The 17,269-nt window shown below is 49.1% G+C and overlaps 1 protein-coding gene across 1 annotated transcript in view; it reads right to left on the reverse strand.

Annotated features, from left to right (window-relative positions):
* Positions 1–974: 974 nt before the first annotated feature.
* The window catches only part of TMEM104 (transmembrane protein 104), a 43,960-nt gene continuing 27,665 nt past the window's right edge, over positions 975–17,269 (reverse strand). Inside the window, 3 exon segments of the mRNA XM_032706501.1 lie at positions 975–4,147; positions 4,149–4,626; positions 16,421–16,514. Coding sequence (XP_032562392.1) covers positions 3,868–4,147; positions 4,149–4,626; positions 16,421–16,514 — 852 coding nt within the window. The 3' untranslated portion in view covers positions 975–3,867.

The raw sequence follows: 17,269 nt of genomic DNA on the forward strand, positions 1-17,269 counted from the left end.
CACCAGGAAGAGGTTCCAATGGCAAGGATGTGCTGGTGCTGCTATGGGGAGACAGTCAGGGCAGGGGAAGCCGGCTAAATCACAAATCAGAACAGATTCAAGGCCAGGAAAGTGCAGGTGCCAGCACAGGGACAGCAGGGCACTGCCTTGTCTGTGTTCAAGGATGCCCGAGGGAGCAGCAGGAGCAGCCACCTCCTGGTTCCTGACTCCTGCCAGGGCAAAGTCATGGCATGAAATCTTCCCTGGCCGAGCCCCTGCAGCAGGTGCCCTTCCCCAAACCATCAACAGCCCCCGGGATCAGGGCCTGCTGCCCAAATCCATCCAAGGGATAACATGGTGAGCACTTTGTCCCCGAACCTTCAACAGCTGAATCCCTCAGGGACACGTGGCTCCTTGGTGATGGTCAAGCCTTGCCTAAACCTTGTCTAAACCTGCCTCTCAGGCTGGAAGTTTTTCTACTTCTTTCCCTGGCCATTGCTCTTCCAAGTGTTGCAATAGACTGAATCCATCCCCGATGCCAGTTTGGCCTCAGATTTACGGCCCAAGCCCCAAAATCCACCGCCGCTTGTGAGGTCCTTCGAGAGAATCACAGCAGAAAGTGTTTATTTCCATCATAAAGATCTGCTTTAATATTTTAACATAAATCAAGCTGAGCTTTATGGTGATAATAAATTCGTTGGCAGAAACTGCCTTTGCAGCCCGAGGCGGCGGAGCAATTCAATTGTTTGTTTAAGTGTAAGGAGCCGTAATTGAGAAGGAGAAAGTACAGATGTTTTAATTGAGTTTGCAGCTACCACCCAGAGTTGCAGGAGCCTAATAGAGAGGAAGAGGTGAGGGTCTCCATTAGCCTCTCGGCTTGCCATTTCTCCTTGGCCTGCAGCCCCATCCGTCACGGCCGTCCCCGCCAGGAATAGCTACTCCGTGCCTGCACACGAGGAGGAAGGGGATGGAAAAAGAAGTCAGACTAAACCAGATGTATAATGTGCATTTTATTGGTTTTAATCCCTTTTTTTTTTTTTTTGAAAACTAATTACAGTCAGGACAAGCATCACGTGTGAATCTGTAATAATGAATTGTTAGTGCTGATAATGGCCAAATAAAAATAGACTCAATTCGCGATGGGTGAGAGGAGAGAGAGCTCATGCCCCGCACCCAGGGGCCACACAGCATCCCTCCAGCCAGCGCTGGCTGCACTGAGCCATCCCCTTCCCGCTTTCTCCAGTAATTTTTAAGGCATTGCTATGTCATGTTTTATATGAAAAATGTTCTCTGCCGTAGAGCTTCTTTCCGTTAACCACCCCAATTCCTCGGATATATTTGTTTTGCTGCTGTGCAAGGACGATGGGTGTCTGGGAATTCGTGGTTATTTATCTGAGAAGCACTCATGCTGCTTCGGGGAGCAGAGTCCTTCCCAGTAAGGTACCACAGCAAAGGCTGGGGCCAGGGTGTGAGCCCTCAGTGTGCCACTGCATCCAAAACCTGGATCCAGGCAGCTCCTGGAGGTACAGCCCCTCAGAAGTCACTGTCACACACTGTGTCGAGGGGGACATATGGGCCAGGGAAGAGAAGGCACATCTGTAAATGTAAGAGGTGGCAGGAAAGGGGAGGGGGTGTCAGGCTGGGCACTCTTCCTCCCCTAACCCAGGCAGGGCCAGCGGGGCAGCCCTGAGAGAGGAAGGGAGGGCGAGAGGAGATGGAATAACGGAGAACAGCCCCGTTCTCTGGCTGCAATGAAATGTGAAGGCAAGAGGCTGAAATGGGCATGTGGAGGGCTGGAGCTGAGCCTTGCAAAGCACAGGCAGCCCAGGGCAGAGAGAGCTCTCAGTCCCTTCCATGAACCCACACCTGCACACTCGTGCAGAGGAACAGCCCCCTCAGCCTCTCCAGCTTCCAAAGGCTCATTTTGTCAGCATTAAATTCCTCCCTCCAGCTCTGCCCAGCTCCCAGCTGCCTCGCAGGTGGCTCCCAGCTCAGCTGCCCCATGAATCTGCCCTCCAACCTACTGCTTCCTAAATGAGACACCAGAACCAGCTACCTGTAAAATACCTTCTTAATTTGGTACTGAAGACGCCACATCAGCTTCCCAGGAGCTCTTGGGGATGTTAAACTCACTAGCGAGGGCTGCCAAGCCTGTTTAGGATCAAGCTGCTGAGAAGACAAACAGTCCCCCCGGATCCTCTCCAGGCAGCTCCACAAGGACACAGTGGCAGTGCTCAGGCTCGAGAGGTGCAGGGTTTTGCTTTAAAAGCCATGAAGTGGTTTTATACAGCTCCAGGTACTTGCATATTCCCCCAGGAGGAGCACTTCAGGTCATATGGAAACCAGAAAGTCCTACTTGAAAACAGAGCTTGATTAAAAAGAGCTGCAGTTCAAAGCTTGCTTTAGTGAGTGGTGACATTTAATACTGCAGCAAGTGCAGAGGGCAGGAGGATCTGACATGCACCTGGCTTTGAACCTGCTTAGATAACAGGGGGTTAAAATATTCAGGGGAAGACTTTTAATGTTCTTCCTTTTGTCAGGAAACCCCATTTGATCTGTGCCCAAGGGCCTCAGAGCACAGGACTTGGTGTTGTTTGTCACTGTGGTGTTACAGTGACCACAATTGCCTTAAAAGCAGAGGCTCACCTAGAGCTGCCTAAGGTAAGAGCAGCCCCATTCTCAGAGAGCAGAGCAGGAGCAGCCCAAAGCCCCACCTTAACCCTGTGCAGAAGGAGAAGAGGGGGGATTCAAGCCCAGTTCCAGCAGGGTTTCAGGTTTTGCTGCCCCGTTTCGGGAGCTGTGCTGCTGCAGGCAGGACTGAGCCAGGACACGGCCGCTTCCTCCTGGCACCAGCACATTCCCCTGAGTTAACACCCACCTTGTTTCAAGGCTAATTACCCAGCACGGGGAGCTGGGAACGCATCACTGTGCACAGCCGGAGCTGCGCGGGCCTCTCGCGTGTCAGGACTGGGTAATTAGCACCTCCCCAGCCCATCCCCGATCCTCACCGCTGGAGTCAGGGCCTGGCTGCTTGTAGCAGCCCCGTGCAAAGGGGAGAAAGGGACAAGGGCTCTGGCAGCAGAAACCTCCGAGCCGTGTGCTGTTGCCGAGGGACGCAAGGCTGATTGCCTTTCCAGGGGGAAGAGCTGTATCCCTGCATGCAGAGGGGTATTGCTCTGAGCAACTGGGCTGCCACAGCACAAAAAAAACAGGACGGAAGTGTTAATGTAAACTCCTGGGCTGGAGAAATCCAGCTCTAAGCTACAGATCCCAGATCCCAGGCAATCCATGGTGCACAAACAAATTAATGACTCTAGAAAATGAAGATGTAACTGCAAAAATTATGTTCTTCTGAATTAGGTCTATTCCCACTCTTAATTTCTTCCTTCAGGTGGCACAGGAGGTTGTGTTTGAAGGAGTCTCAGCAGAAGGGAGACTCAGTTCTCCCAAACTCCTGCTGGATTCTGCACAGCACATCCCTGCCTTTGGGAGAAGGGACATTTAGCCAATCAGTGCAGTGAGCAGCCGAGGCTGTCTGCTCTTCTGTGTGCCGAGACCTGCAGCACTCAGAGAGCCACTGAGGGACAGAGAACGTGCTGCTCTGACAGAGCCGAAGGCAGAAATGGCTGGACACTGGTTAATGGTGCAGGCTGCCAAGGGCTCAGCCCCAGGCCTTGTCTGAGAACCACGACTGTACAAGGCTGAATCCACTCCATCCACACCCAAAATGGAGCGAAGAAAGTCTGTGTCCAGGTCTGGCCCGTGTCACCAAGCCAGTGGCCTGGAAACTTTCCTTCACACTACCTCTCCCCCACTGCACAGTCCCAGAGGGGGAGCTGAAATGCTGGAGTCTCTGGAGCCCCAGAGGGAACGTGCTGCTATCCCCCATCAGAGCTTTGACTCGCTCAGGACAATGTTTGCAGTCACAAACACAAAGCAAGAAAAGCCCCAAATGAGCACAAACACAATCCAGAAGGTGTGCCTGAAGGGGGAGAGGTGCTTGTTCACCGTCCCGCTGCCAAAGACCAGCTGAGTGTCCTTCCGACTGCAGTATGCGAGGAAAGCTGGGATGAGATACTGGATCCCATTCCCAGCATAGGCTCCTGTGATCCCCACCAAGGACTCCAGATCATGGGTGCAGAAAGCCACCAGCACTGGGGGAATCATGTGATGGCAGAAAGACAATCCTATCCACCACCCACGGGTAGGTCCCCCCTTCTCTGTGGAAAAGGGTCTTCCAGTTGTTGCGCAGGGTCACTGCGATGATGGGGAAGTTGGTGCTGATGGTGAAGACGGGGAAGAGGCCCAGGAAATACCGAATGAAGGCGACGTTGATGATCTCACAGTTGGTGAAGTTGAGCGTGTACATGTCCATGAGGGTGTCGTTGCGGAAGCAGTAAATGGCAGTGAAGGACAGGAGGCTGTAGAAAGCCAGGATCAGGATGTAATCGAGCAGCACGAGCTTGTTGACATGCTTCTTCTTGGAGATGGGTGTGATGAGGGATGGCAGGGAGTGCTGGCACATGAAGGAGTAGACGCACACCCCAAAGAGATTGCGGATGCCCGACAGCTGGGCCATGGACGGGTGACCTTCAGCTTGGCCTCTGCTGATGCGGATGAGGGCCAGAATTATCATGAGGATGAAAGCTGGAGAGAGAGAAGGTTTCAGGTCAAGCCCAGGCCCACACTCCCCATGACCCTCCTGCCATCACACCATCAGTCTCGGCACCAGCTCTCTCTCCTGCTATGCAAGAGCATCTCCTTATCTCTTTGATGTACCACCTTATCTGAGGGTGGTACATCAAAGGTAAGGTGCAGAGGAATTAATTGTGATTTGCTGTCAGTGCCAGTCAGCAGATAAGGTAATGGGCTCAGGCATCTCCCTCCAGTCTTCTTCCCACAAGGACTTGCCCTCCCACCCCCAGGAGCACAGGGCTGCCCTGAGCCCTTTGGAAGCATAAGGTTAACATGGCTGGGGAGCCCATCACCCTCAAGGCTCTCAGTGTATGGATGCTTCGACCACACACACTGGTTCAATATCACCATTTAAAATGGCTTAAGAGATGTTTGAGCTTTGACCTCTAAAGAAAGACAAGATTAAATCTGGCTCCAGTCAACCTCAGAAATATTTCTACACAGTTGCAACTGAGTAATGTTTCCAAGACCTCCCTATGTGCACAAGAGCAGCAGCTACTACCAAGTTTTCCTGTCCCTGTGATCTGTCGAGCATGATAGAGCAAGAACTAGCCAGCCATTTCCTAGGCAGGAGGAACAGGCTGTCTGTAGCTAATCCCAGGGTGGAGAAGCCAGTCTGGAAGGGACTAAAGCAGCACTGAAAGACTGCTATTAAAATTCATCACTTCTAGGCACAAAGTCTGCTCATCTTTCCCCTTCACTTATGTCGGGGAAGAGCCTAACAACATTTTACAAAGCTTATCACAAACAGCAACGTGCCAGGGACAAAATGAATTGAGGAGATCGGGCTAATGCCCTTATTTACTCTGAGGGTCGAAATTTGAGCCAGCAGCAGTTACTGTGAGACTCTCATTCCTAGCATGGCACATAAAACCAGCAGAAAACTAATTCTGGTGTCACAAAAATCGCATCAACCTGGGAGAGATGATCATCAGCTGCTGGAGTTAACAAGCAACAGAGGGGGGAAAGGACCTGCCTGGCAGGGCAGCAAGCAGCGAGATTTACAGTCTGGTGCTGGCAATGGATGGGCCACTGTGGCTCGCACAGAGCTGTCTGTGCACTCTGTGAGGGAACAGAGCCGTGAATTATCAAGTAATGAAAAAACAACAAAATGCTGAGACTACTATTACAGACAACTTTGAATGTCATAAATATAAATACAGAGGAATTAAACTGAGCAGTGCACAGTCCAAGCTGGGAGCCAGGCAGGCTCGCTGTGGGGTGACAAGGACACTGGCTTGTTCCATGCCCAGTCCTGCTCTCCCTGACACAGGCAGCTGGAGATGGGGAACTCTGCCAGGGATGGGACTAGGGAAGGCAGTTACAGACCAGTTAATGAACGCTGCCTCTCCTGTGCCCAGCCAGACCAGATTAACCTTACTAAACATCGGCTCTTGCACACCCCCAGCGCTCTTTGAAACCCAGTTTCTCCTCTCTCAGTAATCCTCTTCCTCCTGCTGCAAACACCAGCTCCAAGCTGCACGCCACATTTCACCTCATGCTGCCTCAGGAAATCTCTCGCTCCCAACCGTTTCCCAGTGACAGGGCACATTTAACAGCCCTCCACAAACACTGGACTGATGGCAGCAGATCCATTCCTTCACAGCACCACGAGGGCCCAGCTGCTTTGGGAGAGCTGGGCTCTACTGACTCCCCCAAGAGCAATCACAGAGAACTGTGGAAGGCAACAGCTCTTTGCTCTGGGGGTGTGCAATTCCCCTCGCCTTCACTCAAGCCAGTGAGCGAGGGGCACTGCGAACACAGGTACAGTTTTTGTGCCTCCCCCACATGTCCCAGAGGGGAGATGCCTGCCAGCCATATCTGCTCAGCAAGAAAGCCAGAAGGAGCTGTGTTCCGGGTGATGTGACATGGCTGCGCTCCCCAGGGCTGCACAGCCTACAAGGAAGAGGAGAAGATGCCCTGAGCAATAAGACAAAGCAGGCTGGGCAGCTCTGGATATGTGCCGAGACTGTTCCTTTCCATCTTGCCTGGGAGAGGTGGTTGAGCTCTGTGGCCCAGTGCTGAGCTGGTCCTGTATCTGGACTAGGTAATACTCAGAAGCCTTGCACCTCTTCCCCTGCACACCAGGCAGTGAATCTCCTTGTGCTCTGCTCAGCAGAATGATGAGTGACCTACTCTCACCATTGGCTCAAAATCCCACGTTTCTGCACCGAGTGCCAACAGGACCAGTTCAGGGAAACTTCCAGGTGGGCACCTCAATCCTCGGAGCACCTCCCATCTCCTCTGCCCTGACATGTGCTTTCTGGCAGGGAGCACTGAAGGAACAGAATCTTGTGCATTCCCTAAATGATAGATAGAAGCCTTTGGCTTAAGCAACTAGAATTAACACCTTTGTTTTTTCTTAAATACTCATTTCAGAAATTAAACTTACTAAAATTACAAGGAGTGACAATCTAGTGTTTCCAATAAGGCAAGCTCTGCTCCCCCTGCCCGAGCACTGGTGTTCTGCAGATGCAAGATCCTTCAGAGAAATGGTGCTGGGTAAACTGGAAACCTCCCCTGCACAATTCCAGCCCTAGAGGACAACAGCAGCCCTGCCCCGATGGTTGGTTTGTCTCCCTCCCTGCAGCAGTAGAGTTTCTCAATTCTAGAACCGGAGAGCTAAAACATTTGCATGTCAGATTTATCTCTCTGTCCCTGGGAGGAGGCAAGCCCAAAAACGACACTCTGAAACCTAGATATGGTTTGGATGATAAGTCAAGATGAAAAGAAGATGACAGACTGACTGACAGGCAGCTTTGAGCAGAAAAGAGGCAGCGCAGGATCCTCAGGCACACAAAAAGCTCCCACTCACTCACATCCTCTACCTGGGACAGCAGGCTGAAGGCACTCACACAACAATACTTTGTGTCACCTACAGCTGCCACATCAACTGTGCAACAGTGTTCCTTCACCACAAGGATCCTGGTGAAGTCAGACATGGGTTCATAAAAAACCCTCCTGATCTGTTCCTCTCCACACAGGACAAAGGATGCTCCAGGGATAAAACACCTTCAGACACCATGACCAACAGCACCCAGAGCCAGGTGGGCAGTGATGCCACCGTGGATTGTTAGTTGCTTACAAGAAAACTTTGCTTTACACCTTGTTTTATATAAATGCTTAAAAAGCAATCGAGGATTTTGCTTGTCCTGATTTTTCCACAGTGTCAGACCCACTCCAAACCCCCAAACCACAGGCTTGGCTCAGGGGCACTTGTCTCATTTTCTCTCCTCTAGATGTTCGAGCATCATTTTTGGTGTAGGATGGAAGTGAGCCTGTGGAAAAAAATAAAGAGGGGCTATGCCATAAAGGAAAAGTTGTGATGAATCTCATCCCAACCATCCGACTGCCTCCCCTGCAGACTCTCTTTGCTCCCATCACTCTTTGAGCAGCAAACACTGGCTCTTCTCAGATAAAGAAGACCTTGCAGACAGCTACTGCTGCCTCTCCTGCTTGACTGAGATGTTGATTCAGAGACAGGGCAGTTCTGCTCTGGTTCTCATAGGTGAAATAAGGCTGAATATGGATGAGCAGGCATCCAAAGAAGTACACTTTGGGAAATATGGGAGTCAGGGGATATTAAGAAATACATTTTTGTGCACTTTGATAGAAGCATAACAGAGCTGCAGAGAAGCAGTGAAGATAATTTAGCCATTCTGAGTTTAAGGATTGTTTTGCAGAGCCAGAGAAAACACCTTTGCAAATGAAAAATGCTGTTTGTCCATGAGCTTCATCTCTCTGCAGAGAGGCTATTGCAGAAAAGAAAACAATAAGTCCAAGGCTAAAACACATTTGTTTTCCCCCCATCATGGTAGATTCTTGGAAGAACTGATGCTCAGAATGCGCTTCTGGCTTAACCCTCCCCTTGCATCCCTGGAAGACACCACACTTGTGAGATGGTCACGTCTTCTCCAACCCTGTCCCTGCTCTCATTTCTCCTTCCATGAGCAAAGCCCAGAGCAAATATCACCGTACCTGCCTGCTGTCCCTCCCAGGGACCCAGAGAGGCAGTGGAGTGCAGCCACCCCACGCCTGGCTGCTCCCCTGCCCCCCAGCCATTAGTCTGAGCCGGTGCCACGCGGCGCTGCCGACAGGTTTGTGGCAGGGCCATCCGTCACCGCCGGCTGACGCCGTGACAGAGCTTCCCTGTCGAAGCAGAGAATCAATATGCCAGGAAATAATGATAATGAATCACCCCTTCCCAACACGTGCCACTTGCTTCCCTTTTCATACATTAGATGGCAAGATGGATTCCATGAGGGAGATGTTTTCAGGAGCTCCCTGAGCCCAGACTCTTTGGAAAGAGGAAGATCTCTCCCCACCTTAACCCTGATCCTCCATCAAGCCAATACATAGCAGACCACTCTTAAACAGAGGAACAGATCTCATTTAGTTTAGTGTTAGGCAGCTCCTTCAGGAGAAAGGGCATAAATGCAAGAGAGCATCTGCTCTGTACACACTGAATGGCCCAGCAGCACATCAGTCAGTCCTACCTTCTGCATCCCTTCCCTGTTGATTTCTTTCTAGGATGCTGGTGCCCTCCCCCTCAGAGCCAGCTGCCTTCCAGCAGTGTTTTGGGCAAGCTGAAGAGCCCACTGCAACTCTGGAACTGCCAGGCATTATCGATACTGTGGCATTTAAACTATTAAAGCATGGCTGGAGTTCACCATGCTGGCAGAACAAAGTATCTGAAATTAAGACATTGATTTTTAAATTTAAAACTCATTTAGCCAGTTTCTCTTGCAGAAGCTATGTCCTGCCACTTGTTCATGACCTCCAGCTCTCTGTAAACTCCGGAGCAGCAGCTGATAAATTTCTCCAACCTTCAGAGGGGGTTTCTATATGAATTGACTGTAAAGAGGTAACATGAAAACCAGGTTTGCTCCGTCAGTTGTGGGAGCTGGCGTAGTTAAGGATCACATTTGATGACGACAGACCCTAAAACACTGTCTCTAGGAAGATGAAGGATTTATGAGTGCAGAGACTGTGAGGAAGCAAGATGGATATGCTCATAGAAGACAGCAATTCTCTGGAGAGAGATGTCAGAAGGAAAAGAGGAGGGAAATTACTTCCCAGAAGAAGGGTATGAGCAAAAGTTGTGGAACATGTGTAGCTCCTTCCTCTAATGGAGTGTTACCCTCCCTGCCCCAAAGCCTGAGGCAGGTCTACCTGGCAGGGTACTGTTGCTCATACAGGAGGGGAGGCACAGCCACATGTTGGGCAGGTTAAGATCACAGAAGTGTGACACATCTTACCAGGAAGGCAAGAAAAAGCCTCTGAGGCATCTCCACTTCCCCAGCTTTGACTGGCTCCTGCTGCAACCGTCTCGCACTCTGCTGCCTTGGGCCAGGCAGAACCCATTTCTTTAACAAAGGGAAACTTCATTAAAAAGTACCATCAGGACTTTTTGGCAGCCAAAAGCAGTTTAGCAGGGCTTCTCTGCTGTAAGGGCATCATTTCCCTGCTTTTCTTCATCAGGTTCACAATGCAATAACCAAGGTTTACAAGTAGCCTCCCCTACTACGGTAACAACTCCTGCTGTGAACCCGTCGGAGCTGCCCCCTCTCAGCCCACCTCAGCTGGTCCCACAGACATCTGCACACCAGCAGCAGTTCACAGGGAGAAAAACGGCTCAGCACTCGGGTGTTTATCATGGATGTTTTATCTCAACATATGGGAAGGAAAGAGCAGCCAGCAAGGCTTGTTTGCTTCTGGTGGAAAATTACCCGCGTAGTTTATTGTCCTCTCTCCGCCGGTCACCCTTGGCAGAAGCACCATAAAGCCTCTGCAACCAGGACTCTGCTCTCAGCTCTGCTGTTGACTTGGTCTGTTAGCTCTGACAGTCACTTCTCTGTCCGTGTCAGAATTTATTCCTCTGTGAGAAGGGAATGACACATTTTGGTGTCACCGTGAGCCTGAGCTACAGCTGTGTGTGCTCGGGAAGCACTGGGTGCAGAGCACCCACATTCCATGAAATCCAGGTGCTTTGCAGCCTTAACCACATCATCCCCATCCTGCTTTGGGCCCTACCCAGAAAAGTTTTTTGTCATCTTGTTCCAACAACACTCTGAACAGAGAGCAGCTTTTCATGCCACACCCCCACTCTGAAAACCTGCGTGAGCACCGTCATCCAGACCCTTTAGCAGGGCTAAATGTGTCCTTACATTTCCAGCTCCTCTTCTTCAGCTCTCAGACCCATCAGTGTCTCCTGCTGCATGGATAAAGTGCTCTTTTCAGGAGCATCAGCTCCTCAGGCAGGATCTGAGTTGTCCTGTCCAGCACTGCATATCACTCTCCATCTGCATCTGAAGCTAACAAGGCTCTTTCCCTCACACAGGCACTGCTTCTCCCCACTGCCCCCCACAAACAGGACTGAAATGAGCTCCTCAGCCGACAATTCCAAAAGCAGGCATGACAGAAGCACAGCATTTTAACTAACTCTTCATAAATATATTCACTTCTCTTAGTGAATTATTTACCCTGGGCTCCAGCAGCAGCTTCATCTGCTCCAAAAGGGATATAAGACATGAAGTAACTTTGTTGAAGCAGCTTGTCAGAATAAACATGCAACAGTGTCCTGATTTACAATCCAATTCCCTCTTCTTCCTGTACGCCCTGCACTGTGGGAGGGAAGGGGCAGAGATCAAAATGGTCCCTCCTGAAGCTGTTTGCAGAAAGCTCCCTTTCTGATGTGAAAAGAGGCCACCCACCTTTGAGGACTGTGGCACTGGCAGACTAATCTCTCTGCAGGAGACTGGAAACACAGGACTTCAGATAACTGTCACCCCATCCTAAATCAGCCTCCTCTCTAATTCTCAGTTCCAGCAGCTGAAAGGACATAGCAGAGTGACTCCAGTTTTCTGCACTGAATCAACTCTAGCACAGCTGGTTCCACTGCTAAGAATGGCAGGGACAGTTACCTGAGACTGCTCACAAGGTGAGATGGTCTGAGACCAGTTTTCTGCAGAGCAGTGCTGTAAAGAGCAGGGCTCTGGTGGAGAGAGCAGAAGTACCAGAGAAATCAGCAGATATGGAAAGTCAGCCCCACCAGCATGCTCTGGAGAAGGCTTCCCCAGAAGCCTTCTGCCAAGTATCCTGGAAGGGGATGGGGTGGAGAAAAAGGGCTTAACACAGACTTCCAGGCTATTTCTTGTCTGATTTCCCTCTGTCTTGCTGGCCAGGGAAAGAGCTAGGGATAGATTTTATTCCTGAGCATACAATTGTGAGATCATTGTTTGGGCAGGGTTGGGAATGCTCTGTCTCAGGGGCTGCAGTCACTTGAATAGATGTAGTACGATCTGACTGTGCTACAGGGACAGACAACTGAGCCTGCAGCAACCAAACCCACAAGTTTATTCCTCTATAAAACATCTCTTTATTAAAATACAATACTTTCTAATAACTACGATGGAGCATCAAGAGCAGCACACACTGCAAATGTCCCCGTGGGAGCTGTCTGGGAACATTTGCCAGAGACTATTCAATAACAGCAGTGATAATCTTGCTACCAATGTCTTTAAAGCCAACAGTCCTCACCTATAGAGCTGGACATCTCAGGCTTGCAACAGGCTGCAACTAATCGGGTTAGCTGCTTAATACACAATAGCCCAATGTTTGCTGCTGAGCTCCACCAAGCCCTGTCCTTTTGTTATCTTTCCTAATCCATATCCTATCCCATGACGCTGCTAGACAGTTATATCCAATATTATCCAACAGTAAAGAGGTAGGACTGTGCCCCAGTGAGCTGTGTCCCCTCTGCTTTGAGAGGTGCATTGGGACTGCCTGGCTCAGTCCCTTTTGCTGCCCTTCAGCAGCTCACCCCTAACACCACCCACTTAATCAGAATTGAAGAAATGAGGAGGAAAAAAAACCCAGCTAAATATTCAAGTCTCTTTAGAGAACAATCCATCACCACCACAGAGTTAAACCCTCCAGGAAAACAAAAGAGCCTTAAGTCCAAACAGCAGAATTGAAAATACCAACAGGCCTAATTTGTTGATGGCTTAGTTGGTGTAGGCTTCTGTGAGAGACTCCCTGCTTGAGAACTTGTAAAAGACCTGGAAACAGGCTCTAAAACTGGTAAAGGACTTGGGCTAATAACAGCTCTACACTTTCACAAGACTGAAGTGGAAGGGAGATGAAAGGAAGGAAGGAATTACAGTTCGGGGAAGAACCCTCCTCACCCCATGGGAATGATTCATACTCACCTGGCCCCATCTCTGCTCTTAATAGAGCTGGGTGGCCAACAAGGTTCTAACTCAAACAAGGTTCATAACTCAAAACAAGGTTTCACTGTAGCACCACTGCCAGTACTTAACCAAGTGATTTTTCCTGACTAGCCCTTTCTCCAGGGAGCACAGCAGGCAGGGTCCTTGTTGCACCCCTTAGGGTGCCTGTGCTCAGTCTCCCAAGGCAGTTTAGGTACCAGAGGGGCTTTTACAGTTGGGAAAGGGATCAGAGCTTGTGTAGGTAAAGCCTTACACACCCGCCAGCTCCTGAGACAGAGATCGCTAAGCCTGGATAAGGCCAGCATTCAAGCACCAACTGCTGCACTGAATTTAACCACTGGCACTCACCCACATGAAGGCAATTGGTTTTGCAGCCAAGTGTGTAAGCTGTTACTCTTCAGAAGACTGCCAACAGCTCAGTGCCTCAGTGCCTCTCTGCCACCAGCCCCCCTCCACCTGGAGACACAGATCCACCCTCTGTGCTCCTACCAGTCCTGGCAGGGAAGTGCCTCACCATGCCAGCCTTGTTTCCAGATGAGCTGTCTGTGATCAACAGGCCCAGACAAGGAGAGCCCATCTGTCTGGGCTCTCTAGCAATACAACACTTGGGCTTGCAAAGCTCCTCCTTCAACTTTCTCCCTTTAGAGGCTTCAAAGATGCCTGTCCTGCCTAGTCCCTTACCCTGGGAGGAAAAGCACAGCCACATGAAGAGCTCATCCCTGCCACATCTCCATTTTTAATTTCCAGTTCAGATCCCAGTGTTTACAACTATTTTTCAGAGACAGAATGAAATTATTCTTGCCTGCAAGGTGTGGAAAGAGACCGCTGTAGGCTTTGATAGCCGATGTGCTGCCAGCGATGAGCATGAGGCTCTGGAAGAGGCTGGTGACATTTGATTATCACTTAGATCAGGAGAAAGAGGGAAAGCAACTTCCAAAGGCAAGGCTGACACTGTTACAAACGCGAGCAGGAATGACCTTCACACACAGCTAGCTCTCCCTGCTGCCAAGAACCATCCTCTCAGCCGCTATCATCTGAATCACCAGTACACCTGAGGCAGTGCTGCTTTACATCAGCCTCTGCTGCTCCAAAATCCAGGTGCTTTCCACCGGGCTGGGGAAAAGGGTGTGCAGTGGGTTCTGTGCAGCAGACACGCTACAAAGTCTGTACTGACCTCCTGGCTCAAGGAGGCTTGATTTTCTCAAATCATGACGGAAAGCATGGGTCAGCTTCCCATCCACACCAAGATAACAGGCATGTCTAAGATGAAGCAACCACTGTCCGTGTGGGAAGTTTTCCCCAACACAACAAAAAGGCAGGCTGGCAGCTCCAGTGTTGCTCTGCTGCTCAGAGTGCTTTGCAAGAGAACCACCCTCAGCACCCATGGCTAAAACCAACTCAAGGAAAGTGCAGAAAAGGCACAGATTATATCAGGACAAAGAGTTCACAACTGGCCATTGGCAAGCAGGCAGGAAAAGTCCAGGAGACCATAAACCACCATCCAAGACCATTCTTTAGGATCTAAACTCTCTAAGCACCAACAAAAGACCAACTCATGTTTAACTCACAGTCCTGCATTGGGAGGAGGGGATAGCAGTGATGTAAGGACATGGGAGAGGCCAGCTTGATAAATCTCAGCAGTATGGGATCCATCCTTACCTCAGAATCTGCAGCAAGAGCTTTTCTCTATTCCCTGCATCACATGGCTTTTTGATAAATCGTCCTTCCCAATAAATCTATCCCTCATTGTACACATACGGAATCCATTGCTCTAAGTAGCCACTGAGGTGCTGTCAGGGTCATTAACTATCATTATCTGGGGCAGCTGTTCCCCAGTGTGCTGATGTAGGAATCAATCAGGCTAAAGCATGAATTTCCCCTACACTTCTCCAAACACTGCCTTTGTCCCTCTCCATCAAGAGGTGAAAAAGAGGAACAGTTCTGCCTTTATGCCAAGGTTTAGCAGTCCTCATACTGGAAGGAGCTGGCTAAAGGGAAACCAACAGCAGATGAGGCAGGCATCAGGCTGTCACAGAGACAGGATGAGCTCTGACTGATGTCTTTACCAGGAAAGAGGAGGCAGGGTGATTGGAAACAGGCCAGTCAGCTGAGCAGAGATCACTCTTGGAAAAAAAAAGTAGAAGGAAAAAAAAAGGACTCAAAACTTCCTCATCCTTTAGTACCCCTTAATGAGATAACCCTTCTCTGAAGAACGGGAGGGCTTTCAAACCTTTCATGTGCTCAGACAACAAAGGGGAAAAAACAGACATTCTGGATTTTCACACCATCCAAGGTCAGGATTTGTTAAATCAAGCTGTTCAACATCTGAGGCTTGAGAGCTCAAAATCCAACTTCATTTTCCTGGGTGACAACTGCTTAACCCCATCTCAGGAGTTCTCTAGAACAGAGGATCTCTGTTCCTCTCCAGTGACTGCCAGCATTTCCAAACAGGATGAATTCATGAAAAGGGATGATACAGGATGAATTCAGGAAAAGGGACAATACCCAACTGCAGTCAGGTCAAGAGTATGTGTGTGGTGGGAAATACTCAGAGAAGCAGCTTTTCTTCTTATTCCAGGTCAGTGATAGGTATAAACAGAGCTAATTCTGTGCTTGAGTGGTCTGGACTCATGAACCAGGAGACTGCTGACCTGCAGAAATGCTGGTTATTAACCTGCAGAAATGCTGGTTATTAACCTGCAGAAATGCTCTTTATTAGCCCTGAATATCAGTTAGTCTGTCTAGGTTACACAAAAATAGACAAACCTGAACATAAGACTCCACAACACACACACACTTCTCAGCCTTTAAGGGCATGTAGACACACAATCCAGATATGAGGCAGTTGCATCTTTGAATGACAAAGGCATTGGAGAAAAAAAAAAGGAAAAAAAAAAGAAAAAAAAGGTAGTGATGTCTTATTTCTCTTCAGGGAATGACCTGTCTTCCCAGAAATTCTTGGCAATAAGATTTTAGAGAGAACTCATGGGAGCAGGGCTTCCCAAGGACAACACACATTGGTTTGGGGGTTTCCAATGCAGCACATCCTACCATAAAAGAAGACCCAGGAAAATAAAATGCAAACAGATGATAAAGCTAAGGGTGGAAAGTCTGACAGAAGTGCCTTTTGTTCTCAGATCAAAACAAAGATTCTTCAAAGTCTGTTGTACACATGCTGTGAGAATGAGAAACTTACAACTGGTGGATATCACAGTCAGCCCCCATGCAGGAGACTCTTCCCAAACCCTTTCTGCCTCTCACACAAACCAGACTAAAACTTCATCTACCTGCCATGCCTGATTGAGAACACTTTGTCTTGCTTTAATCAGAAAATTCATCCTAGAATAAAATCCTTCTCCTCAAAGATTTATTAGGCCTGCACAATTGTCCTCAAAGAGGTTGTTTTGAAAAGCCCTTGCTTCCAAACAGGAACATCCTGCCAAAGAGAAGCGTCAGTGGCGTGACTCAGGTTCCATCAGTGGTAAAGAGGTGGCCGGGACTCTGCCAAGACTCACCTATCCATCTCATGAGGGACGTCATGATTTGAAGATACTTGGTCTTCTGCACATTGAAGAAGGTGAAAGGACCCAAGAGGAGAGTGAATGCTGCCTGGAAAGAGAACAAAAACACACACATTAGATTAAACCCCAGAAATTCTGCCAGTAAGACAAATTTATTAGTAGAACAAAGCTTGCACTGAAGGTTCACCTCCAGACATGTCCGTTTGTCATGAAACTTTCTTTTGTTGCTTAATTTTACAGCTAAGTTGGCTGACACACAGGGGGTCAAGTGAGCTGTTTGGTATCAGAGAACATGCCTGGGGCAGAAGTAGAGCTCAGGATCCTCTTGGCTCTTGGCCACTTGCTATCACTGCTCCAGCACTCCTTTACTGACACATTTCAGTAAAAGCTCTCAGTGCAGCCTTACGGAACATTAAATATTAAACTGTGGCCTCTTTGCCTGGGTACATGCTCAGTTTAGGTCTGAATAGCAATAGCCCTGACCAGTCTGCTTGCATTAACACTGATGGGGTGGCTTCAGGGTATCCCAGGCTCAACAGCAATGGAGCCAGGTCTGCCTGGAACTTTCTTCCCCCGAGCTTTAGGTTGCTTGTATAAAAGATATAGGGGTTTTATATATGGAAAAACATATAGTGAGAAGCTATAGTGTAACAGTTCAGCTCTTGACTTGGAAGCTTGGACCTGTGCAAAGTGAGGAAAAAAAAAATCAGAGATACTCATAAGAAAGAACTTAATTCAATGTGAAAATTAAAGGTTCTGTCAATGAAAAGAGACCTTTCTTCACTGCCCCCTTAGATGTGTATTAAGAGACCAGTGTTTCATAGAATCACAGAACAGCTTGGG

The sequence above is a fragment of the Chiroxiphia lanceolata genome, chromosome 19, assembly GCF_009829145.1.
Source record: "Chiroxiphia lanceolata isolate bChiLan1 chromosome 19, bChiLan1.pri, whole genome shotgun sequence".
Classification (NCBI taxonomy): domain Eukaryota; kingdom Metazoa; phylum Chordata; class Aves; order Passeriformes; family Pipridae; genus Chiroxiphia; species Chiroxiphia lanceolata.